The 26037-nt window shown below is 35.7% G+C and overlaps 1 protein-coding gene and 3 long non-coding RNA genes across 19 annotated transcripts; 2 read left to right on the top strand and 2 right to left on the bottom strand.

Moving 5' to 3' along the window:
* Positions 1 to 952: 952 nt before the first annotated feature.
* Positions 953 to 11161, top strand: LOC9299969. 4 transcript variants are annotated; one of them, XR_002329989.1, is made up of 5 exons: positions 956 to 1224; positions 1330 to 2806; positions 3175 to 3311; positions 3410 to 3541; positions 10855 to 11161. It is a non-coding gene; the product is annotated as an uncharacterized LOC9299969 (long non-coding RNA). The 4 variants fall into 4 exon arrangements; XR_002329990.1 differs by lacking the exon at positions 10855 to 11161 and having other exon boundaries at positions 953 to 1224; positions 3170 to 3311; positions 3410 to 3862; XR_002329988.1 differs by lacking the exon at positions 10855 to 11161 and having other exon boundaries at positions 954 to 1188; positions 3410 to 3862.
* Positions 11162 to 12325: 1164 nt separating this feature from the next.
* Positions 12326 to 12911, top strand: LOC110225842. The gene is made up of 2 exons (XR_002329991.1): positions 12326 to 12632; positions 12862 to 12911. It is a non-coding gene; the product is annotated as an uncharacterized LOC110225842 (long non-coding RNA).
* Positions 12912 to 13562: 651 nt separating this feature from the next.
* LOC110225840 lies at positions 13563 to 15583 on the bottom strand. Its single transcript, XM_021015927.1, has 2 exons — positions 15217 to 15583; positions 13563 to 15127 (listed from the first exon to the last, which is right to left on the bottom strand). Exons 1-2 carry the CDS (start codon positions 15326 to 15328, stop codon positions 14793 to 14795), a joined length of 447 nt encoding a protein of 148 aa, XP_020871586.1. The 5' UTR covers positions 15329 to 15583; the 3' UTR covers positions 13563 to 14792.
* A 1426-nt stretch (positions 15584 to 17009) lies between these two features.
* On the bottom strand, positions 17010 to 19809 carry LOC110225841. 13 transcript variants are annotated; one of them, XR_002329980.1, is made up of 9 exons: positions 19389 to 19809; positions 19173 to 19265; positions 18966 to 19005; positions 18538 to 18800; positions 18279 to 18392; positions 18092 to 18174; positions 17707 to 17961; positions 17296 to 17603; positions 17010 to 17199 (listed from the first exon to the last, which is right to left on the bottom strand). It is a non-coding gene; the product is annotated as an uncharacterized LOC110225841 (long non-coding RNA). The 13 variants fall into 13 exon arrangements; XR_002329976.1 differs by having other exon boundaries at positions 18538 to 19005; XR_002329978.1 differs by lacking the exon at positions 19173 to 19265 and having other exon boundaries at positions 17707 to 17765; positions 17862 to 17961; positions 18538 to 19005.
* Between the last annotated feature and the right edge of the window lie 6228 nt (positions 19810 to 26037).

The raw sequence follows: 26037 nt of genomic DNA, 5'->3' as shown, positions 1-26037 counted from the left end.
GAGTAATGATGATTCTTTCGAAGAGATTCGAGATCTCTACACGTCGTTCACACATGAATAAGTCAAAGTCGTCACGTCGTTTTCTTGTCTGAATTACCCAGAAGAACGAGAAACCTGAAGCGTCCTCTTTCTCTCCCTACTTCTTCTGTATCGTTGGTTGATATTAAATATATGTGTGTAAATTTTTCGAATGCAAAATTTATATATGATTTTTATTTTAATAAGAGCAACAATGAAAATATAGTTGGGTTATACACTGATATTTGTCAAAGACTACACCAAGAGAAAAAATAGTTTGGTTAGCGATCAAGGATAGGCTCTCAACTGGAACTCATACGCGACTGTTACGTTGGGATGTGTCAAGCCTTGTCTCTTCTGAGTCTTTTTTTGGCTTGCCCTTATATTTACACGATTTGGCTGGATGTTGTGGGTGATTTCGGGGAAGAGGAAGTTGATCCGGATTTGGAGATTACACTTCGGAGTATCACATATCCTCACTATGATACATAAACTCACCTTCATTTTGCTTCCATTGGTTTTCTAAACGACGATATGTTACGTTTGGCGTGAACGTAACGAGAGAAAACATAAGCATATCTACCATTCGACTAGCCACCTTTTACGAGTCATTGAGAGAGCGGTTTGCATTAGGGTAGTCACCATTCTGTACCAAGAATCCACTAGTCTCTGAAGCTTCCTACAAATGTGCGTGATTTCAAGCTAAAGGAGTTTGATAATTTTGTTTTTGGTTTTTTTTTTTTCAAGCTTATTTCCATTTATTGTAAATAAACCTCGCCTTTTTGGTAGTTAATTTATGTAAGATTTCATATAAATAAATTATTTAAAACGATTTAAAAAGCCACATACCAATTGTTCCATTTCCAAAACAATTTGATGATATGATGTTGAAAAGTCAAAAAGAAAAAAGATGAAATAAACATTTAACACGCAAAGACAGATGTGGTTTGAGTCATTGCATCAGTCTCATCACTTCATCAGTATGTGTTTACACCATTCTACACGAACTTTGATTCTTCGAAAAGGCAACGACCATCCAAGTCTATACACCCGACGACTCCATTCCTTTTTATTATATCATTCAAAATCCTTTCATCATTCAGAAATACACAACACTCATGCACAAGACAAGATCACCACGCCACGACTAAGAATTTCTGATTTTGATTTGTGAGTTCCTTAGAATTTCCTGCAAATTTTCGTGAGGTATCATTGGTTTTTAAGTCAACTCACTCTTCATTTTTATGTGAAGAATATCTAGTTTCGTTGTTGCTATCTATAATTTCTGATTATGTGATTATTTGGTTCCAGGGTATATGATGGTGGTGGGTAGTAGGCTAGTCTTTGCAATATTCCTTGGGAATTGTCTCTGTTTGCTGCTACTGCGTACCTTGATCGATGCAAATCAGGCCGACGTAGATTGCTTGAGGACCTTTAAATCTCAAGTAGAGGATCCAAATAGCTATTTATCGAGTTGGGTTTTTGGCAACGAGGCTTATGGTTATATCTGTAAGTTTAGTGGTGTGACTTGTTGGCATGATGATGAGAATAGGGTTTTGAGTATTAAGCTCTCTGGTTATGGTCTTAGAGGAGTGTTTCCTCTTGGGATTAAGCAATGTTCTGATTTGGTAGGTTTAGATATTTCTAGAAACAACTTCTCTGGACCTTTACCATCAAACCTTACAGATGTGATTCCACTTGTTACAACTTTGGACCTCTCCTTCAATAGTTTCACTGGTGGAATCCCTGTCAATATCGCAAACATTACCTTTTTGAACTCTCTTATGCTTCAGAATAACCAGTTCACGGGTCAGCTACCTCCCGAGCTAGTGAAACTTGGACGGCTCAAAACGTTCTCTGTGGCTAACAATCGTCTCTCAGGTCCTATCCCAACGTTCAAAAGCACCAGCATTAACTCAGAGAATTTTGCTAATAACACGGGTTTGTGTGGTAAGCCTCTGGATGAATGTAAGACTGCTTCTAGAGGTAAAGTTGTTATTATAGCGGCACTAGGTGGATTTACTGTGGCAGCATTTGTCGTTGGGATTATTTTGGGATTGTTTTGTTCTTCTATTTCTGTAGAGCGGCTATTGTTCAAAAGAAGCTGATAAGGCGATAAATGCTCAATGACATCCACCACTGTTTTGCTCCAAACCATTACAAATTTCCAAAAATTGTTTAAAAGATAAGTTGTCTATCTCTAACCAAAAATTGGTGATATTCAAACCCATGTCCTTGAGATTTTGTAATTTGCAGCTTTTAGAGCATCTCCAATGGATGTTTTATTGGGCTCTCACATCAGGTTCTCTTGAAAAAAATCTTCAAAAATAAATCAAAACTAAGAGAGACATCTCTCTTGAGAGAAATCTTGAGTTGTATGAGAGTCGATGACGTGGCGTGTTCTCAACCTTCGATTTTTTTTGATAAAAAAAAAAAACGCGTACGTGTCAACATTGGGTGACGATTTTTAACAAAATATAAAAAAACATTGGGTGTTGTAATTGTTGTTTATAAAATGATTATATGTATTAAATAAAAAAGTTTAAATTTGAGGGACTAAAGTATAAACTAAAAAAGTTGAACTCAAAAATAGAGTTGAGAATAGAGTTGCTCTATATATAGAGTTAATATGCAGAAATCTCTATTTTAGAGTCAATTATAGAGTAGGGTTGGAGAAGAATTTTGCATTTTTACTATAAGTAGGGTTGGAGATGCCCTTAGCGGCGATGGCGACAGAACATGGGTTTCTCCAATGGTATGATTGTTGAAAATCTGATTGTTGTTCGAGGTATGAAATTCGAGTTCGATCATGGTGAATTTTGCTGTTTGATTTAGATTTGTGATTGGATTTCAATTCGGGTTCTTCGTTGGGGTTAGTTTGCTTCTGGTCTCTGGTTTTTTTCCATGATTCGGGTTCTTCGTTGGAGTTGTTTCTTACTTGATTGTGGTCGATTCATGTAATCTCCCATAATTCTGACTTGATTTACGGTTCAACTTGCTTTGTAGTTAGAGAGTTGTGGCTAGAATTGAAATCTTCTTTGATATTGTTATCTTGCTAGAGATTCTTTTGAATTGCAAATTTAGATTTCTAGAAAATATGTGATCTTGTGTTTGATTGTAACGTTTTATGAATTCTGTTGTTGTTTTTTAGTGTAGGTAGTTTATTAGGGAAGATGCAAGGATGTGGTAGAGCATTTTCGGTGGTGGTATGTTTCAGTCCAACTTCTTTGGTCCATGGATCTTTTTGTAGTTTATGCTCGCTGAAAGAAGCTCGTCTCTCTACCTTATATATGGTATGAATCTAGCCTCTTCCCCTGTTTTATAATTCTTTCGATCTTCTTCATTTTCTAACTTCTCTCATGGTTTCTGATTGGATTCTCTGTAAATGCAGGATCATTCCCAAAGCTTTGATGCCAATTGAGGTATGCATCGTCTTCTAGAAGCTCGTTTTTTTCTTCTTCCGGAAGTAGTAAACTTGGATGGAGTTTTGAAGTTTGTCTAATGATGAATCATGTGTCTGAAGGTATTCATTATTTTGCACTACTACCTCTTGGTTCTTGCATGCGTTTGTATATCAGGAACCTATATTAGGATTTGATCTAATTGCTTAATAGAACAATTGCATTTGCTTGCTTGAGGAAGCCTATCTAGGAACAAGAGTAACCATGTGGAATTTGAGCAAGACTTACTTTCTTGAGTCTTGAGTCTTGAATCATGAAACCAAGATTGTTGTTTGCTAATCTGATCTAGTTTGAATCTTAAATCGTGTGTATTAAGCTTTGTTTCTTGATAAACAACTAATGGATTCCCTTCATGTTATTGTGATGGAAGCTTTATGTGCATACACTCCAATGTTCTTTTATGTTCATACTCTTTGATATATTATATATATGTGGTGTAACCAAATTTTAACCAAAACACTTAAACACATAACCACAAATTTTCAAAACTTTATCTACAAGTTTAAGAACCAAAACACTTAATCACAAGGTTAAGAACCAAAACACAACCACAAGTTTAAGAACCAAAACACTTAAATTCCGATTTTTTATTTGCACATCTATTTTTACATATTTGAAAATAATGTATGTTCAATATTTTATGAATTGCAATAATTATTAAGTTTTATGAAATATAATAATTTTAAAAAATAAAATTTTTCCTAAGAACTCTTTTTGAGAGAGACTACCATTGGACTATGAAAAAATTAAATAAAAAACTCCAAGCTCTCATCTAATAATTTGACAAAATTTATACTCCCTCTTTTTCACAAAGAGTGTCATTCTAACATTTTTCACACAAATTAAGAAAAGTAAACAAATTTCGTTTCTACCCCTTATTAATACACTAAATAATACTCTATCTAATTAATAAGCTAAAATAGTGAGGTTAAAAAAGAGAATTAGTCTTTAAAACTGCATTAAAAACACAAAACGACACTCTTTGTGAAACGAGATTAAAAGCTTAAAACTATTGGGGGAACCGGAGATCAACCGAGATCGACGGTCGAGATGAGAAGCCCAAGAATAAGGAAATCATGAAATCAAGAAGGATCTAGAAGATTATCATATATTAGTTTGGAATATTTACATTTATCTCTAAAGTATATTTTACATTTATCTTTATTTTAATTTAGGAAATTAGGTTTAGTCTTTCTCTATATATATCGATGTATTTTGGAACATGAATCTTATGAGAGTCTATTATAATTCTTCATAAACACTTTTTTGTTTTTTACTCTCATCAATTTATCATGGTATCAGAGTCTTGATCCTATTCCTAGGAGTTAAGGTTTTCTTTGTTTCCGTAACTATGAAGAAAAAAAAAAAATGTTGATTCGAGATTCGTCTCTTTGATTTACTACTTTTCAACTTTGGAAAATCAAACATGCTCTTTTGATTTCAATTTCTGTTTACTTTTGGTGTATCGAGAAAAAAAAAAGAAGAAGAATGGAGACGACGAAAAAAAAAAAAAGAAAGAAAGAAAGAAAGAGGGAGACGACGTGATATTGTTACGTTGTTGCTTTGGTCAAATATTTATTTAGTACCTTGGAGAAAAAGATATCTTAAGTCACGTGATTATGTATGGTGATGCCGTATTGATGAACACCTCCGATGATTGCTTATGGTGATGGTGATGAAACTACTCCAACGATGCTGTGGAGTTGATGACTAGGACTCCAATGGATACGATGCTGATCCGGTGGTGATGAATTTGAATCTAACACAAGTTTCTTCATGAACAAAAGGTTCGAAGAGCGACCAAGACTTGTGATTTAAAACCGATGGAGATACATAACTACGATGATGTATTTTCCATGTGGTTCTCCATTAACTACGAATATGATGGTGAACACGTTGATGACCCGAACGCCGGGTATAAACGCCGTTGATGACCCCACGACCGGGTATAAACGTCGATGACCCAACGGCTGGGTTTTGTAGCCGCTTTGACCCCACGACCGGGTATAAACGTCGATGATGACCCGACGGCCGGGTATAAAGCTGCTATTTTGAAGATTTGTCCAATCTCACACGTGTTACCACGTATGAGCTTGCCGGAGGGTATTTGAGGAACCGGAGATCGACCGAGATCGACGGTCGAGATGAAAAGCCCAAGATTATGGAAATCATGAAGATCGAGAAGGATCTAGAAGTGATCATATCTTAAGTTTAGGATGTTTAACATTATCTTTAAATATATTATTTACATTTATATTTATCCTGTATTAGGAAATCTCATCTCTATATAAGAGAATGTAATTTATAACTTTATTCTCATGAGAGTCTATTATAATTCTTCATAAACACTTTTGTGTTCTTTACTCTCATTAATTTATCAAAAACGACACTTTTTGTGAAACGGAGGGAGTATTAAACAATTGGTGAGAGCCCATGTGTGGTTCTGACCATTGGAGATGCTCTTAGTTACCACCATAACCAATGAACCATACACAAAAAAGTCAGCCAATTAAATCTGTTGAGATAAACTTGAATGTAACTTGAGTCATAAGTTACTAAAATATAGGAGGGATAAAGTTTGTTATGCTAGGAGTTATCTAGAATAACAATAGGAGTTATATAAAGGTACAAGACCTAATACGATTAGGAGTTAGGCTTTTGAGTTTGCTATATATATGAGCTACCAATGTTGTGGTAAGCCATAAGAGTTTAGAGAGATTAAGAGAGTTTGTGAGTTCTTTAGTTTTGAGTTATTTTCTAAAGAAATAAAGAGAAGTTCTTTTAATCTTGTGTTCTTAACCTAGTTCTTAATTCAATAATTGGTATCAGAGCATAAACTTTTTGAATTAAGCTTTCTAGTGTTGATAACATCGTCAAAGTTTTGAAACTTAAACCCTACGCATACACCAAGAGAGGTGACATACGTAGTGAAACAGAATCATGGGAGAGGTGGTTCCCGTGAAGCCGAAGGATGGTGGTTCTTCTTCATCGATTAAATGTCCCATGCTCAATGACACGAACTATACAGTTTGGGTCATGCGTATGCGAGCAACACTCAAGGTGCATAAAGTGTGGGAGACCATCGATCCGGGATCTACTGATGAAGAGAAACATGACATAGCTAGGGCTTTGTTATTCCAATCCATACCAGAAGCACTTATCCTGCAAGTTGGAGACTTAGGAGATGCAAAGCAAGTTTGGGAATCTATCAAATCAAGACATGTAGGGGCTGAGAGAGTCAAGGAAGCAAGGTTACAAACCTTGATGGCTGAATTCGAAAGGATAAAGATGAAAGACACTGACACAATTGATGCTTTCTCTGGTAAACTCTCGGAGATATCCACAAAATCTGCAGCGTTGGGAGTAAACCTCGAAACTCCAAAACTTGTGAAGAAGTTTCTCAACAGTTTACCAAGAAAAAGATTTATTCACATCATCGCAGCCTTGGAGCAAGTCCTGGATCTTAATAAAACTAGCTTTGAGGATATTGTAGGAAGGATGAAAACATATGAAGATAGAACTTGTGATGAAGAAGAAAATCAACAAGAAGATCAAGGGAAACTCATGTTTGTTAACTCGGATTCACAACCCTATCATGGAAGCTTTAACTCAGGAAGAGGACGTGGTAGAGGAGGACGTTTCTTTCAAGGAGGAAGGGGACGTGGCCGCTACGGAAACTATCAAAACGGAGGAGGAAGAGATCAAACAAAAGTGATCTGCTACAGATGTGATAAGACTGGACATTTTGCATCAAATTGTCCGGATAGGCTGCTTAAACTTCAAGAAGCTTATGAGAATGAAGGTGATGATACACAAGAAGGTGAAAAGCTAATGGTGCACGAAGTAGTGTATCTCAATGAGCAGAACATCAAGACAAGTGTTTTTGAGGCCCAATCTGATGGAAATAACGTATGGTACTTAGACAATGGAGCAAGTAACCATATGTCAGGGAATCGAGAGTATTTTTCTAAGATTGATGAGACAATTACGGGAAAAGTGAGATTTGGTGATGATTCTAGAATAGATATAAAAGGAAAAGGCTCGATTCTATTTGTAAGCAGAGATGGAGAACGCAAGGTATTGGCGGATGTATACTTTATACCAGATCTGTGAAGCAATATCATCAGCCTAGGACAGGCCACAGAAGCAGGCTGCGAAGTCAAGATGAAAGGAGAGAGTCTAGTGGTGAATGATAAAGACGGGAAGCTTTTGGTAAAAGCAAGTCGATCAAAGAATCGGTTATACAAGGTGCTCATGGAAGTAGAAGCCACACGATGTCTCCAGATAACGGCGTTAAATGACTCAGCTAAATGGCATGCGAGACTTGGCCATGTTGGCCTTGAAACCATGAAATCAATGGTGAAGAAGGAGCTAGTCACCGGAATGCCAAGCTTCTCTGTTGAAAAGGAAACATGTGCATCGTGTCTGCTTGGAAAACAAACAAGGAGAACGTTTCCTCAAGCTACCTCTTATCGTGCTACTAATACACTGGAGCTAGTTCACGGTGATCTTTGTGGACCAATTACACCCACCACAACTGCCCAAAACAGATACATATTCGTGTTAATCGACGACTACTCCAGGTATATGTGGACATTACTTTTAAAGGAGAAGAGCGATGCATTTGAAAGATTCAAGAGATTCAAGGCCTTGGTAGAACAAGAAACTGGGAACTCTATCAAAACTTTTCGAACTGACAGGGGAGGAGAATTCACATCTCATGAGTTTCAAAAGTTTTGTGATGACACAGGTATAAAAAGGCACTTGACTGCACCATATTCACCGCAACAAAATGGAGTAGTAGAGAGAAGTAACAGAACGTTGATGGAGATGACAAGAAGTATCTTAAAACACATGTCTATACCAAACTATCTATGGGGAGAAGCTGTGAGACATGCCACTTACCTTATAAATCGAATTGCGACAAGAACTTTGGTTAATCAAACACCATATGAGGTCTTTAAGGGAAAAAAGCCAAACGTGGAGCACCTGCGAATTTTTGGATGTATCAGCTACGCAAAATCAGAAGCTGCAAATCTGAAGAAATTGGATGACAGAACACGAATGTTAGTCCACCTGGGAACTGAACCAGGTTCAAAAGCGTACCGGCTACTTGATCCATCAACCCGCAAAGTTGTAGTAAGCAGGGACGTAGTGTTCGATGAAACCAGAAGTTGGAAGTGGGGTAAACAAGGTAGTGAAACAGGTAGTGAAATTGGTAGTGATCCGAGTATGTTTGAGATTAACTTCGGAGATTTTGGAATAAATGGAGGTGAAGAACGCAACAACACAGAAATAGAGGAAGCAGAGGAAACAGGGGAAGCAGAGAATCACGATGAAAACAATGAGTCTGAGGCTGAAAGTGAAGAAGAAGCCGAGAATGTGCAATCTCAGCCTTCTTTGCGAGAACCATCAACAAGACCAAAGAAAAGGCCAAGTTATCTTGCGGATTATGTGTTATTAGCTGAGATTGAAGGGGAGAGATTGCTTCTTCAAGTTAACGAAGAACCATGGGATTTTAGTGAAGCCTCAGAGTTAAGAGAGTGGAGAGAAGCTTGTGACGAAGAGATTTCATCAATTTCTAAGAATAAAACATGGAGCTTGGAGAAACTTCCAAATGGAGTCAAACCAATCGGGTTAAAGTGGGTATTCAAGATAAAGAGGAACTCCGATGAAAGTATAAACAAGTACAAGGCGAGGTTAGTGGCTAAAGGCTACGTACAAAGACACGGCATAGATTTTGATGAAGTGTTCGCTCCGGTTGCTCGTATTGAGACAATAAGATTCATTCTTGCTCTTGCGGCTTCCAATGGATGGGAAGTGCACCATCTAGATGTAAAAACAGCATTCCTTCATGGAGAATTGCAAGAAGAGGTGTATGTGACACAACCTGAGGGATTTGTTGTCAAGGGAAGTGAAGACAAGGTGTACAAACTACATAAAGCACTTTACGGTCTAAAGCAAGCCCCGAGGGCATGGAATAACAAGCTTAATAAAATTCTTAAGGAATTGAGCTTCACGAAGTGTTCCAAAGAAGCTTCTCTATACCGTAAGCAAGAGAATGAGCATCTTCTGTTGGTGGCCGTTTATGTAGACGACCTACTAGTTACGGGTTCAAGTCTAGATGCAATCTTGGAGTTCAAGAAAGGGATGGCAACAAAGTTTGAAATGAGCGACCTTGGGAAATTAACCTATTATCTTGGTATTGAAGTACTGCAACTTGAGAATGGAATTGTGTTGAAGCAAGAAAGGTATGCATCCAAGATTCTAGAAGAAACCAGAATGAATGACTGCAATGCGGTGAAGGTACCAATGGACTCGGGTTTAAAGTTATCTAAGGCACCACAAGAGGAGAATATCGATGAGAAGGAGTATAGAAGAATCATAGGGTGTCTACGTTATTTGCTTCACACAAGACCCGATCTATCTTATTGTGTTGGTGTGTTAAGTAGGTACATGCAACAACCTAAGGAGTCTCACGGAGCTGCACTCAAACAAATACTTAGGTACCTGCGAGGAACTCTTGCTCTTGGTTTGTTCTTTACTCGTGGAGAGAAGACAAAGCTTGTGGGCTATAGCGATAGCAGCCACAATATAGATGAAGATGACGGGAGGAGCACAACAGGACATGTGTTCTACCTTGAGAACTGTCCAATTACTTGGTGTACGAATAAACAAGACACGGTGGCGTTATCATCGTGCGAGGCAGAATTCATGGCCGCAACGGAAGCTTCTAAACAGGCACTTTGGCTTCAAGAATTGCTCGGAGAAGTCACTGGAGGCTCATGTGAGAAGGTGACGCTTCTTATTGACAACAAATCAGCCATTGCACTTGCAAAGAACCCGGTGTTCCACGGAAGAAGTAAACACATCAACAAGAGATATCACTTTATAAGAGAATGTGTCGAGAATGAACAAATTGAGGTTGAGCATGTTGCCGGAGAGGAGCAGCGAGCTGACATACTAACCAAAGCGCTTGGTAGGATTAGATTCAAGGAGATGAGAGATCTCATTGGCGTTCAAAATGTGTCGGAAGAGGTTTTCAAGTTTAGGAGGGACTATGTTGAGATAAACTTGAATGTAACTTGAGTCATAAGTTACTAAAATATAGGAGGGATAAAGTTTGTTATGCTAGGAGTTATCTAGAATAACAATAGGAGTTATCTAAAGGTACAAGACCTAATACGATTAGGAGTTAGGCTTTTGAGTTTGCTATATATATGAGCTACCAATGTTGTGGTAAGCCATAAGAGTTTAGAGAGATTAAGAGAGTTTGTGAGTTCTTTAGTTTTGAGTTATTTTCTAAAGAAATAAAGAGAAGTTCTTTTAATCTTGTGTTCTTAACCTAGTTCTTAATTCAATAAAATCAATATAGATTTGAAGGCCGAAAGCACATGTTTCATCCAGAGCCGGCACTACAACCAACCAGCCGAAGGAAAATGAAGAATCTTGTGTCGTGTGAAGTCAAGTTACCTTCGCCTTTTATCGGCTAAATTCACTTGTGCTCACCAAATGCCAACACGAACAACGAATAAATTCAACCATCCGGCAAATTTAAAAAATCTGTCATAAAAAATATTATAGCATTGTATATGTTGTAAACTGTTTACAAAAAAAATGAAATTTAGAAAAGAAAATTTCTAAAATCGTTAAGTGACAAACTGACAATACATAAGCAACAAAAATTGACATTTTGGGGTGTTCGTTTAGCCGTGGTTGGCGGGTGCGTCTGTTATATGAACATGCTTTTTTTTTTTTTTAACTAACAAACCAGAATTTAAAGATTCCAACAACAGCAAAAAATCTTAAACTTAGCATTGATTGACTCGGCTGAAGTAGAGCCAACACTAATTAAACCTAACATTAATACGGAGTGTTAAGTTTGACTTAATGAAAATAATTGGAATTATTTTCGTCTAATCCGTTTAGTAGGTTCAAAATTCTTTTTACTTCTCCCACCTTTTGAGACACCTTCTAACTTTATCAATTATCAGTCGAGACATTGTAATTTATATTATATATATATTTGAGTAATTATATATACAACATGAAAACAACTAGGTTATGCAACGGTTTGGCTAACATATATTTCCTCCGTATCATATTAATTGATGTTTAAAGAAAAGAAAATTTTATTTCAATTTATTTGATATTTTCAAAATTTTAATGCAAAATTATTTATATTTCTATGTTGTATTCAATAGATTATTTTTCTATTGGTTGAACTGCTTTTAAATACATAATGTTATTTAGAGAAAACAAACAAAATAAATCATTTTTAATCTATACTAGATGTAAACCCGCGGTACACCGCGGAACTAAATATTATTTATTATTTTTTAATTATTAATTTAAATATTTTATTTGACATATATGATTTTTTTATTAATTTAAATGTATACATTGAAATTTAGAGTTGTATATATCTATATATGGTTGAATTAGTCAATTTCAATTTCATTTTAATAAAAATAGATTTATAAAAATTTCCAATAGATCACTAACGTGTACTCAAATTATGCCATTTCCAATTTTATAAAGTTACACAAATAAGATAATGAATTTGATTTTATTTGAATATATTGAGTTTTGTAAAAATATAATTTCTAGTATTTATGAACATATATTTTTTGAAAAGGAAATAAAAGTTTTAAAAGTGTATATTTAGAAGATAAAGTGTTTTGGATTTATTTTAAGTCATTAGTAATAGTTAGTAAGATTTATAGTTTAATAAAGTTAGTATACAGTAATTAAAGTAATATTACTTTATTTGGTCGGGAAAAAAAAAAGAAAAAGAAAAAACGGAACAAATGGATACCGTTAAATTAGTCGGTGCCATAACGGAATTCACTACTCCGACGAACGCAACCATTTCAATTCATCTCAGCAATCTTCAAGCTCTGATTTAATCTCGGCATAATCTGAAGATGTCGATTAATGTTTGGGATTTCAAATAAGTTCTCTCAAATTCGGATGGGATTGTAGCAGATCAAAACCTTCGGCGCCAACAATCTCCATGTTGCAATTGAATCAAATCTGGCTAATTCAGTGGATGCATGTAAGTGAGTGCTATCAACCAAGTGCGTAATCAAGCAATGGAGTACAGGAGACAAATCAATCGATTGTTCATTTCATAATCGGATCATTCTAAAGGTTAGTACTTTCTCAAATCGATGATTGAAACTACAGTTGTTTCTTCAGGTATGTTAAAAATGTAGTAATTGACTGTGAATAATAGGTAGAATTGGTAGTGGTTTATAGAAAGGAATCAATATACTATAACTCTGCTCAACGCATAAATTATAGTGTTTTCTGAAATTCTGAGATTAGCTTAAAAAGTTTGTCCAACTATTGATATTAAGTTCACTTTGAAATATGCTAGTTTACTGAGCAAAAATCCAGCACAAAGTCTTACGAAGATGGACACAGAAGTCAAAAAATAGAAAGAGGAGAATTCATCAACTACCTAAGAGCATCTCCAACTCACCTCTATATTTGCCTCTAAACTCTATTTTAGAGGCAAATTTGCTCCAACCCACCTCTATTCTCACTTCTAAAATAGAGATTTCTATTTTTTGCTCTATATATAGAGGATGATATAGAGAATCTCTATTTTTTCCCCTATAAATAGAGTTAAATTTTATAGAGGAAAAAATAGAGGAACACATTGGAGTAAAAATAGAGAAAACTCACCTCTATTATAGAGATAGAGCTAAAAATAGGGAAATACATTGGAGATGGTCTAAGAAAGCAAGGTTAGTCTCAGGAAACCAATAATGTTGGTACAACAACTTTGGCTGTTTTATTTTAAACGGAAATTGCAGAACTAAGAATATGAAAATGAATTTTACTACAATTCAGTATGAAGTTAGACATTTTATTGCTGATCTCCTTTCATCTTTGATGTTGAAACTGTCTGGTTGATTAGAAATCAGGTTCCTACAATAGAAAAACAAAGACTGATGCATTAAAATTGTGTGTGGTGGTTTTTCAGACCATAACTGAAATCTTAAAAAGGAAATTGGTTGTTTTCTTCTCAATCTTCCCTTCTTTGTTGAGTATTAGTATTCTCAAACCTTTCTAGAAGTCACTCTAGACAACGCAACATATAGTTGGCCATGAGAGAAGACTGGTTTAGGCAAGTAAAGTCCAACTCGCTCAAGAGATTGTCCGTGACTCTTATTGATAGTCATAGCAAATGCAACAAATAGTGGAAACTGTCTTCTACGCATCTTGAATGGCAGTTTGGTGTCTGAAGGTGTAATGTTTATGAGAAGAACAAAAACGATATCACCAATCCTGTCTCCTGTTATAACTCTAGCTTGCACAATCTGATTACATAGCTGCGTAATCTGAAGTCTAGTGCCGTTGCAAAGGCCTCCTTTAGGATCTAAATTCCTAAGCAACATAACAGGAGCACCAATCTTTAAACGTAAAGCATGATCAGGCAAACCTGAAACCTTGATACTGTTAAAGAAATCTGGAGTAATAATAGGATTGTTAAGAGCATCAGAATCTGAAAGATCTATACTATCAGCAGATAGATAAATTCTTTCTGGACCTGTACAAAAAAAAGGGATATGATTAGTTGTTTACAGTAGCAACTTAGCAATGATTATATAATAAGCAAGTAAATAGTTAAGAGTTAAAGTATACTCACTATCCAAATGCTCAAGCATATACTGATTGATTGTGTTGACATCATCATTCTTTGGTGCTTAAATAGCTCTCATTTGAAAGAATTTAGGATCATGGATTTCATGAAGCTTAGTTGGATCTCCATAAATTTCCCTAGTAATTGCTTCTATTGGATTGTCTGCTTCTGTAATCAGCAAATCTTCAGGATTTCTTTAGCTTCATGAGCACTTAAACTGTTGTTTAGTAGTCGCATGTTCTTGGTCAACTTTAAAACTTTGCATTGATCCCAAAGGTATGAAGAATTTAGAGATGACATAACAATTTCTGCTCTACCAGCACCAGTAATAACAGGAAGTACTTGTCTAAAATCACCTCCAAATACAACTACCTTTCCACCAAATACCTTGTTCTCTGCGTGTTTGATAATAAACAACATTGGCGCTTTTATCTAAAGCTTTGAAACAAAACTTGTTCATCATTGGCGCTTCATCCCAAATTATGAGAGATGCTTCTTTAATCAAATCTGCTAAATCTGATTTAGCTTTGATCTTGCAAACAAAAAACTCATCAGGATTCAATGGAATAGAAAACCTTGAATGTGTTGTTCTTCCTCCTTCCAACAACAAAGAAGCAATGCCACTGGAGGCGACATTAAGACATATTAAACCTCTAGACCTAATAGCCGCATATAAATGTTTTCCCTGTTCCTCCAGAGCCGTAAACAAAGAAAACTCCACCTAAACCATTGAAAACTGCCCCGATTATCTCATTGTATACACCTCTCTGTTCAGGAGTTAGCTTATCTCTCCACTCTGCATGCTGTTCTTCCAAGTTGGATTCAATGTTATATCTCAACTCATCAACAATAAGACGGTTTGAATTATCAATTCCCTCTCTTGTAGGCTTAGGGAAATGTTCAAAATCTTCTAGAGTTTCTCCATTGAACAACATAATTTTCTCTATCTCCTGAAGCGTGTAGTTCTTTATTTGAGCTTCTGTGAGTGTAAGTTCTGCAAATTGTAGTGTGGAAGTTAAAACAGGCGATTTAAGAATTGTACCGAAAACATTATTTAAATATTAGAGAAGAGTAGTCTAAAACCTGGATTATTGTACTCTTCTTTCTTCTTAGCCAAAATATCTTCAGATAATATATGCCATGTTTCTAACCACACATGTTTTGGTCTTGCTAGAGACATAGATAGAAGCATCATTGCAAAAAAAATCCTCAAAACAGGAGCAAAACTATGCTGACCTAATTCAATCAGACCATCAATGTAGACCTGATCATCATCTAATATGCCACGTGCAAAACATGCTTCTTTGTAAGATGGATAAACCACACCTTTATATGTTTTTATGTCATCATAACTCTGTGGACCTCTGACTATGTTTAGAAGGACCTCTGACTATGTCATCTTATCTATCTCTCGAAGATAGTATTCATCTTCCATTTTCCTAGGGACATAATTAATACGACCCAAAGACCAACCTGTTGAGAGTTGAGTTTTCGATTGAGCCTGCAAAAGAGAAAACTACTATGAGTCAAACGATGATGAAGAACAAGAAGATTGGAAACTTGAAGAAGAAGACGAAGTGGTCGGCTTGGTCGTAAGAGAGAAGACGTGAGAAGAAGAAGAAGAAAAGTCAACAAGAGAAGTGGGTTTTTGTGTTTTGTCTTATTGGGCTGATGAAGTTAGTATAGGCCCAAAGTGGTGAAGTATGTTTCTTTGTGGCCCATTCGTAGAATTAGCTTATGTATCTTATTCTAGCTAAAGTACTTAAGCTAGAGTAGTTGGGGTTGTAAGTGGCTAAGGTAAGGTTGTGTAAGGTTGCTTGTAATACTAAGTCTAATGTCTAGAGGTAAGGTCAAATAGTGACCAAGTTTAGAGTCTAAGGAGGGGTTATTGGATCATTGATTTGAATAGAATTAGAAATCTCTATCACATTTGGAAATTCACACATAATCCACTGATTTTAAAATCAAACAATGTGGATTTGAAAATCAAATAAAGTTGATTTTAGAGTCAAATAAAATGGATTTGAAAATCATAGAAAATAGATAATAAAATTAAAACATGAAATTTTTTATGATAAACAAAATAACCTATCATGTTCTCATCTATGAACTCTGAATTGAATCACTCCACATGTTTGATGATCTTGTTTCTCTCCACTGATTGTTCTCTCCACACATATAGGAAGATATCAAAAAAGTCCATAATTTGGAAAAAAAAACCGTTCGTTACGATGCGGTTAAAGTGATTCACCAATTGGGGATGAAAGAAATCTTTGTTAGTATGTCTACTAATGAACGTCATGGTTGGATTAAGCGTAACATTATGGAATGTTAGATTAATTTTTTTTTGTTTTCTAGTATTGTTGGTTTTCTAGAATTTTTCCTCTAGTCTTGTTTGGTTTCGAAAACCTTCCTTTGTTTTCTAGTATTTTTGATTTTTATTATATGATAAAAATATACTTTTATATGAAGGTGTTTCATGATTTTTGGTATTAGCAGTTTTTTTTTTTGTGATCGATATGCTTGAAAGTATTATACGAAGATGTTTCGTGATTTTTGTATTAGCAGTTTTTTTCTTTTTGATATTCAAAACATTATGGAAAATAAAAACTACTAATATTTTTTTTTTTTTCAAATCCACCCAAATAACTAGGTGGAATCCAAGGATTTCAATCTCTCTATTTATAACTAAAACAGATTTTCAAATCCATTCAAATCCAATATGAAATCAAATCCATACTCAAATCTTCAATATTGAATAAGGGGTGATTTGAACTAGTATTTGTAAATCATAGAACCAATAACACATGATTTTTATAAAGATTTTAAAATCAATGATTGAATAACACATGATTTTAGTTAGATTTCCAATTCCATTCAAATCAATGATCCAATAAACCCCCCTAAGAGAGTGGTTGTAGTGAGTAGAAGAAATCTCTATAAGTTGTATTGTGTAAACATTGGATGTAATGTATGAAAGTATGAAAGTTTAAGAGAAAAGAAAAACAAATCTGTGATCTAAGCAGAAAAACAACATGGTATCAGAGCTCATCTTGTTCTTGGAGCCTGTTTAAGATAAGAAGAAGAAGAGTCAGAACAAGCAAGCTCAAGGAAGAACCAGAAAACCAGAAGTAATCAAGTCAAAGTAAAGGAAGAACTCACATGGCGTTAAACTTGCAGTCCTCTCAACTGGTTGCAGTCTTTGATGGTCAGAACTATGAGTTCTGGGCTGCAAGAATGAAAACTACACTCTTGAATAAAGATCTATGGGAAGTCGTCAAAGATGGAGTACCAGAAGCTACAACTCAATCAACTGAAACTCCAGATAAAGGAAAAGATGCTGCCCTGAAGGCCCTAAAAGCTAAAGACACTGCTGCTCTCCAAATTATTCAGCATGATGTGGCTGATGTGGTCTTTGACAAGATCCTCTCTGCATCTTCATCACACCAAGCATGGAAACTCCTGGGGCACTTTTACCAAGGTAATGAGAAAGTTAAAACTGTTAGACTTCAGTCTTTAAGAAGGGAATTTGAAAACTTGAAAATGAAAGAAGGGGAGAAAGTTAAGACTTACTCGGATAGGATTCAGGCTGTAGCAAATCAGATGAGAGCTCTAGGTGAAGGGAAATCAAACTTTGATTTAGTGGTAAAAATGCTGGCCTCTATGCCAAAAAGTTATGCTGGTCTGTCATCCTTAATGGAAGAAACTAGGGATCTACAAACAGTTACCTATGCTGAGCTACTTGGATCTCTTGAGGCACATGAAAAGAAATTCTTCCCTGAAGATGAAGAAGATGCAGAAGGAGCCTTTCATGCACGGTTCAGAAGTCTAAATGTGGAAGACAAGAACAAAGAGAATTCAGGTCAAACGAGTTACAGAGCAAAAAGATGGTGTGGTTACTGCAAAAGAGATAATCACAATGAAGATGTATGTTGGATTAAGAGTGGAAAAATCAGACCTGATTTCAACAGAAACAGAGACACTAGGAATTGGAGTTGTTTTCACTGTGGCAAAGTGGGTCATCTAATAAAAGACTGCAAACTGCAAAGTCAAGAATGGAGAACAAGCACAAGTCAACCAAGAAGACAATGAAGCAGAAGAAAGCTACCACATGTTTACTGCAAGACAAGAGGATCAAGAATCACCTGAAGAGAATGTCTGGCTCATTAGTGGATGCACAAATCATATGGCTTCAGATGAAAAGCTATTCTCAAATCTCAACAAAAGCTTCAATGTTCTTATATGTGTAGGTAATGGAGCTGTGCTGACAACAAAAGGAAAAGGAGACATTGAAGTCATGACAAAAAAGGGCAAGAGAATCATCAGAGATGTTCTTCTAGTTCCACAGATCACCAAAAATCTATTGAGTGTTTCTCAAATGATTGAAAATGACTATGATGTTACCTTCGATCAAAGAGGCTGTACCATTCATGATCCAGCTGGGAGAAAGATAGCAGAGGTACCAATGATCAAGAAGAGTTTCCATCTAAAAATGTCAGCAAATGAAGAAGCAACAATGGTGGTTGCGAAAGAAAATGTTGAATCTGGTCGTCAAGATGCTGGACACACTAAAGTCGAAAATCAAAAGATGATGCAATCTTGGTGTACTGAGAAAAATGCTGAAGAGAAGAACAAATCTGTGATGTATCAACCTAAGAAGATCGGAGCTGAAGCAGTGAAAGGAAAATCAGTGAGTGAAGGTAAGAACCAGACTGGTTCTGAACTTGGAAAAGAAGAAAACAAAGTTAAAGAAACCAAAGATGTGGTTCACGGAACCAAGCTGAACAATGTGGTGTCGAAAGGAGACACGGTGGAGAAATTTGAAAGCTCACCTAAGATTGAGAGGGAGCAAAATTGGATTAGAGAAGAAACCTGCAAAAGGGATGCAGAGAAAAATCAAGAGACAGAAAAGAAGAATCAAGCATTGAAGTTCAAAGGATTCGGAATCTATAAGTTGGAAAACACTGGTACAAGTAAATCTCTTGAGAATCAAAGGCAAGAGCTTCAAAATCAAAACAAGGAAGAGATACGGGGATTACCAGTGGTTGAAAATTTAAATGTCATCAAGTTTGGAGATATAGATTTCTCTCCAGATTTTATGAAAAAGAAGACCAAAGTGAACACAACTGAGACTGAATCAAAGGAGAACAAGACCGAGAAGACAACTGATCAAGAGGGAGCAATGAAACCTATGAAAGGAGACGTTGAACACATGACAACGACGCGCAAGAAGGAAGTCGAGAAATCAAACTCACCGATGAGTTATGTCGATGCCCTGAAGAGCTCTCCTTCGATGAAGAGAAAAGGAACCAGTACCGAAGAAGTAAAAGCATCAAGATTCAAAATTCTAACTTGGAATCGAGACCTCAAATCGAAAACTCAAGAGGGAGTGTTGAGAGTTGAGTTTTCGATTGAGCCTGCAAAAGAGAAAACTACTATGAGTCAAACGATGATGAAGAACAAGAAGATTGAAACCTTGAAGAAGAAGACGAAGTGGTCGGCTTGGTCGTAAGAGAGAAGACATGAGAAGAAGAAGAAGAAAAGTCAACAAGAGAAGTGGGTTTTTGTGTTTTGTCTTATTGGGCTGATGAAGTTAGTATAGGCCCAAAGTGGTGAAGTATGTTTCTTTGTGGCCCATTCGTAGAATTAGCTTATGTATCTTATTCTAGCTAAAGTACTTAACCTAGAGTAGTTGGGGTTGTAAGTGGCTAAGGTAAGGTTGTGTAAGGTTGCTTGTAATACTAAGTCTAATGTCTAGAGGTAAGGTCAAATAGTGACCAAGTTTAGAGTCTAAGAGAGTGGTTGTAGTGAGTAGAAGAAATCTCTATAAGTTGTATTTAGACATGTCAATTAGGGCCAAAGCCCGCGGGCTAGCCCAGCCCAGCCCTGAAAAACAGCGGGCTCGGGCTTCAAAATATATGTCCAGAAAAAATCGGGCCTTTCGGGCTAAGCCCGTTCGGGCTAAAGGGTTCTTTGGGCTTAGCCCGGCCGGGCTCGGGCTAGCCCGAAAAGCCCTTTAAAAAATATTTTGATCTTTTTTTTTGTTAATATTTTCGTTTAATTGTAAGATTTGTTGTAAAAAAAATTTTTGATAGAGTTGAAAACCCTAAACATAGTTTTTTCGTTATGTATTACTATAAATCGAAAAAGCAAATATTAGCTCTACTACCTAATTTGAATTATTTTGATTTTATATTTTATCTAGTATAAGTTTAAACAATTTATTTGGATTATTTATTTGATTTTAACTCTCTTTTTAAAAAACTAAATTAGCGTTAGATTTTTTTTTAAGAGATATTATAAATTATAAGTTTGTTTTTTGATTGATTATTTAAGTTTGTTTATTTAAATTTTGATTGACTCGTTTCATATATAGATTTTTTTTTAAGAGATATTATAAATTATAAGTTTGTTTTTTGTTGTCGGAAGAAAAGCCCAAAAAAGCCCGGAAAAGCCCTGTAGCCCTGTTAGGGCCGGGCCGGGCTTTAAAATATAGGCTCGGAATTTTTACGGGCCGGGCCGGGCCGGGCTCAAATATGTACGGTTTTGCGGGCTTCGGGCCGGGCCGGGCTGGGCTAGCCCGATTGACATGCCTAGTTGTATTGTGTAAACGTTGGATGTAATGTATGAAAGTATGAAAGTTTAAGAGAAAAGAAAAGCAAATCTGTGATCTAAGCAGAAAAACAGCACAACCTCTAGATCTCTTCTTAAACTGCTTATTCTTTCCATCCCAAGTAAAATAGGCTGGTATTTCCGCATATAGACACTCTCTTGTACGCTTTCCATTCTTTCCAACTGCATCGTTTCTATTCAATGTCAACCAAGCCATAAACTGAGAATCTTCATTGGATATACGATCTAGAACATCTACTATTTGTGACTTTGGATCGAAATATACTGGTTGCTTTCCTTCCACATGAAAAGATAATTTCAAGACTAGGGTTGATCTGTGTTGAATAGGAAATTTGAAAATTCTCCAAACAGCCTCTGAAGCTGATACATATCTATAGACATAAAAAAAACAGAATAAATAAAATTGTAAAAGGAGAAAAACTTACTAATTTACATATGGTTAAGGTAATAACATACCTGCAGTCAAACCAATCTTTTATTTCATCCTTGTTTTTCTCATTTGAATCTGGATCTTGAGCTGGATTAGCTGTATCACCAGTTGCTGTTTCACCTGTTGTTGGCTGATTTATAGGCTCAACGATCACTGTAACCATATCTGGGCCTTTGTTTATATACTTAAATAAGTATTTGATAGAACCATTCTGATTGCACCATTCCACGTTGATATGAGCATTATATCGAAGGGAGAGCTTCTTATTATAAGGGACAACATACCTATTGTCACATTTAACATCACCATTCTCAATATAATCTTCTGTGAGCCTCCTCCTATAGACAGGATAACCATCACTACCAACCTTAGTGATCTCTTGATGTTTTTTTGGGTATAGCTTAGAACACTGGCCATCAACCATACACGGAGAATTTGGATTTGCTGAGCCACATGGTCCATGAATCATAGAGTTTTTGATAACTTCATATAGCTCTGGTTCTTTCTCTTTGTCTGGAATTTCTGCAGATATGATCTTGTCAATGTCGTCATCTGTTGGTAGTTTACTATTAACATCAATAAATAAGAGGATGTGAGCATGAGGCAATCCTCTTTTCTGGAATTCAACAGTATACATAGCTGGAAGAGGAAAAAAAGCAATAGTTAGGAACAACAAATATCATTTTCTGTATTCTTAAACTATAAAACCGACACTGTAGTATGAAAAACTTACATGCAGCTGTCTTTCCAAGCATTTTTCTTTCTGTTAAGTCTTTCATCTAGAGAATCCAATTTGATTTTGAATATCCTCGCCACGATGTCCGGTCTATCATCAGCAGTTAACCCTCTTGCTTCACAATATCTTGTAATCTCAGGCCACTTAGGATTACATGTAAAGGTGATGAAAAGATCTGGGAAACCATAACGCTTACAGATAGCCATAGCATCGTAATAGCTTTGGATCATATATCTAGGTCCACCAGTGAAAGATGCTAGAATAAGAATCTGATTTCCTTCTTCAGCCATATCTTTGGTTCCAGAGTTAGCAGCTTCTTTAATGGAGTTGAAATTCTCGCATCGTAGCTTAGACTGACTAAACTTGATATAATAGAGACGGTTTGATTCAATAGTTGTATATGCATCACACATAAACTGTTGGAACAACCTCTTTGTTTCAAGCAGAGTATGACACTCATTTTCCCTCTCTTGAATGCAGAAAGCAAACCACTGTCTCATACTTATAGACTTTTTCTTCTTGTTGTTGCTTGATTTGTAACACTTCTCAATACCAGGCCTGTAACCATCTTCACCATAACAAAAGATTAGAGGGTATTGTAGAGCAAAATAGGAAATATATATATATGAATCTGGCTTATCCTCTTTAGGCGTCCATTTGAGGATTTTTCAAGAATTATATCACGAACTGGCATGTCAGGAATGAAATCACCAGGGGTCAAAGCTGCAACCTCTCCTGCTGTAGGCATACTGTATTGCCTTCCATCAACAGCTTGACGATCAGCAACAATCCGCATATGAAATGGTTCATCATCATTAGATTGAAACCTCTCTCTTGCAGACCTGAATTTCTTGACATAAGGGTTTGATTCATTCAGCACTTTTATTATTGCTTCAATCAGTTCCTTATTCAGTTTTTTTTTTCCAAGAGGTAGACTTTAGATTTTGACCCTTGCTGCAATGACCATAAGAAGACACAAAGTTAGATAACTACAGCTGAATATAGGAGCAAAGGTAATATAACAATATTTTGGGTTTTCAAATACTATTATAACTCTTACTCAATCACAGTAGCTCTCTGATCAACTTCAGTTTCAGTATCAACTATATAAAGTTGTGAATATTTAGCATAATCACCAGCAACAGGTTTTAATCCCCCAATTTGATGATAGTTTCCTCCTTGCAATCGAAACATTGCAGGTCTACCTTTAGGCATAGATTTATCTACCTTCCCACCAAGGGAGGTCATTGCAAAGAGCATATTATAAATCCTTAAATTCTCTCTGAAATTTCTACTGATTGCTACTTTTCCTTTAAGAAGCTTCTTAATAAGCTCTGGTGATTCCTTGAGAAATGGCAATTTCACACTGCCTTGCCCACAACATAGAGTAAAAGTGGGATCCTTACGACTGTTTCTTTTGTTTATGCGCTCATCAAACCACATCAAAGCACCACAATACTTACACTTGTATGTAGGATCACCATGATCAAGATATCCTAAAGGAAAAACAGAGTGTTACTAATATTTACGCAACAAAGGATGCTATATGTAGAGCAAATAAATGTCAATCTAACTATATTTTTAAGTTCTAACATGTTTTCTTTGCTTTTGCTACTGCCCTTTTTGTGGGGAAAGCCAATCTTGGTCGACCTCTTTTCTTAGGTAGATTTATAGTTTGAGTCACTGCTTTCCTTTCTACACTTTTCCTAGTAACACTTACAGTTGGAGTAGTGAATTCAACAGTTGATTCATCCGCTGAACTACTCAAGTCAATAACTTGTTGTGGAGAATTAAATATCTGTTCAATAGAAGGTTCCTGAACAGGAGCCGAGTAACCTTCTTCAACTTCATCTTTTGTGCTGCTAACAGAGTAGTCTTGTGTTCCATCAGATTCACTGTCATTCATTCCAATATAATTAATATGCTCTATACTTTCATCATCAGTGCTACAATCTGTAAAGGTTGGTAGTACTGGTTCTTTTCCTTTGCCTAATAAGTAAAAAACAGTTTAATTAAGTTATGTATTTAAGTAGTACATGGCAAAAACTCTGAAAACAGAACTGTCAGAGATGTCTATTACCTTTGTCTGTAGGAGAAAATGATGCATTAGCAAAGGCATGTTGTAAATTTCTGATATGGCAGTTATCTTCTTGTGGACTATAATTACAGTCTGTCTGTTTGCCTAAGCCTGAAGTAGGAATAGCAGTACCTTTAATTTGAGTACACAGAAAGTTAGGATGACAACTAATATTGTGATATATATAATCATTAATAAATGAAAGTTAGCTTTGAGACTAACATGTTCTGCTATTCTTGGCAGTAGTTGATAATGAGACAGGATGTGAAGTTCCTGCAGGCTTCAGCAAATGGGTCATAGACATTGCTGAAATCTGATAAAATAGAAGGTGAGTATCTCTGACTTTCTCCAAATTTCTCCTGTACCATTGAGGTGAGTCCATATATAGGAATTGAACCTGCAAAATATTGGTTAAAAATTAGCATATACAATGTAATCACAATAATAAAAAAATTGATAGTTAAAAAATAGATACAATAGTTTATGAAAATACCAAGTGTTTGTTGTGTCTGTTTTAATTTGCAGAATATCTTGCTGCTGACTGGATGGTGTCTTACTTGTTTCATCATTACTGCAAGGAAGATTGGTAATATCTCTAAACACTCTGCTAAAGGCTGATTTTAGAGGAACAAAACTATTGGTGTTAGAGCCAGTAGCTTGAGTAATTTGGCTTTGTGGTGTTGGAGTCTGAATAACACGCGACCTTTTAGCTGGTTTAGGTGAAGAGTTCAAGTCTAAAAGAGGGTAGTCAGGCTTTTTTTCATAATTGAAAACCAAAGTCCCACAGAGAGTTCAATCAAAATGGTTATTCTGATAAACAAAGAACTTCATAATGAAATACCCTTTTCTATATTAAATGGAAGATACGCCAGTGATCTAGTAATATTGATCTGTTGAGAAAATATAGACACTTACTATATTATAGGCATTGAGATAAAGTTAAATGGTTCAATGAGAATATTTTCAAAATCTGTCCAATATTATTGTTAGTGATTCATATAATAGCTGATAAGCTTTTAAAAGTTAAGTAATGTTTATAATTTCGCAGATTAAGGAAATACAGCAAGCAATGAAGATCTTGATTGATGCTTCTCTAAAGCATACCAATACCAATACATAAGGTATGCTTTCAAAACTGTTTCTTAAACCAAATCATTTACTTTACAAAAGTAGACAAATTTTCCTAAATAGTTAAGTTTGAGATTTAGTTTGACTAAAATTCATAATTAACTTGTAACCTCTTTCTCTAAATATGCTTCAGTCTTAAACTTGTAGACATCAAAATAGCAAAAAACCACATAACTTGTAAAACATATTCAATACAGATTAAAATAAATATTACCAATATAGTTTGCAAACTCTGGTGCAGAGTTGCAGTAGTAGTTCATAAAACCAAAAGAAAATTAAAAACATTCAGAGTTCAAAACAGAAACTGAAAACATAACACCTAAACATTCAGAGTTCTTCAAAAGAGCTAGCCACCGTAGCACATCCACAGATATCCCTCACAACTATTAGTTCTCCTCAACCATCTCCATCATGACATCTTCCTCATCACTTGAAGTATCTTCGAATGAGCGCCTAACAGAAAAATAGTTGCATTTATGTTAACACAGAAAAATGAAAAACATAAAAGAAGTCTAAAATATAAATGATACTTACAGGTAGCTTGGTATGTCTAGCTCATAGAAAATGGGGTCAATGTAGACACGTGAACAGCAAGATTCACTCATTAAGACATTGTTTCCTATAGTACAATACTGAACACAGTCAATATAATTATCTTAAAATAAGTTCAGAAATAGCAAAATCTCATTAAAACCTACTACAGTACGATGCGATCCTCCAGAAACGCAAGACTGCAACTATCTTATCATATTTGTAATCTACAGAGCTAATTCTCCTGGACCAAGCATTGACAAAGAACTCACACCACTTACCAATAGCAACGCATTTGATAGTCTCACCCCTAGATTTCATGTAGCCATCAAAGCACATTATTTTTACCAGATATAACATGATAACAAA

The sequence above is a fragment of the Arabidopsis lyrata genome, assembly GCF_000004255.2.
Source record: "Arabidopsis lyrata subsp. lyrata unplaced genomic scaffold ARALYscaffold_8, whole genome shotgun sequence".
In the NCBI taxonomy this organism is placed as follows: Eukaryota; Viridiplantae; Streptophyta; class Magnoliopsida; order Brassicales; family Brassicaceae; genus Arabidopsis; species Arabidopsis lyrata.
Note: the sequence above shows the minus strand (reverse complement) of the source record. Positions and strands in the feature narration are given on the sequence as shown.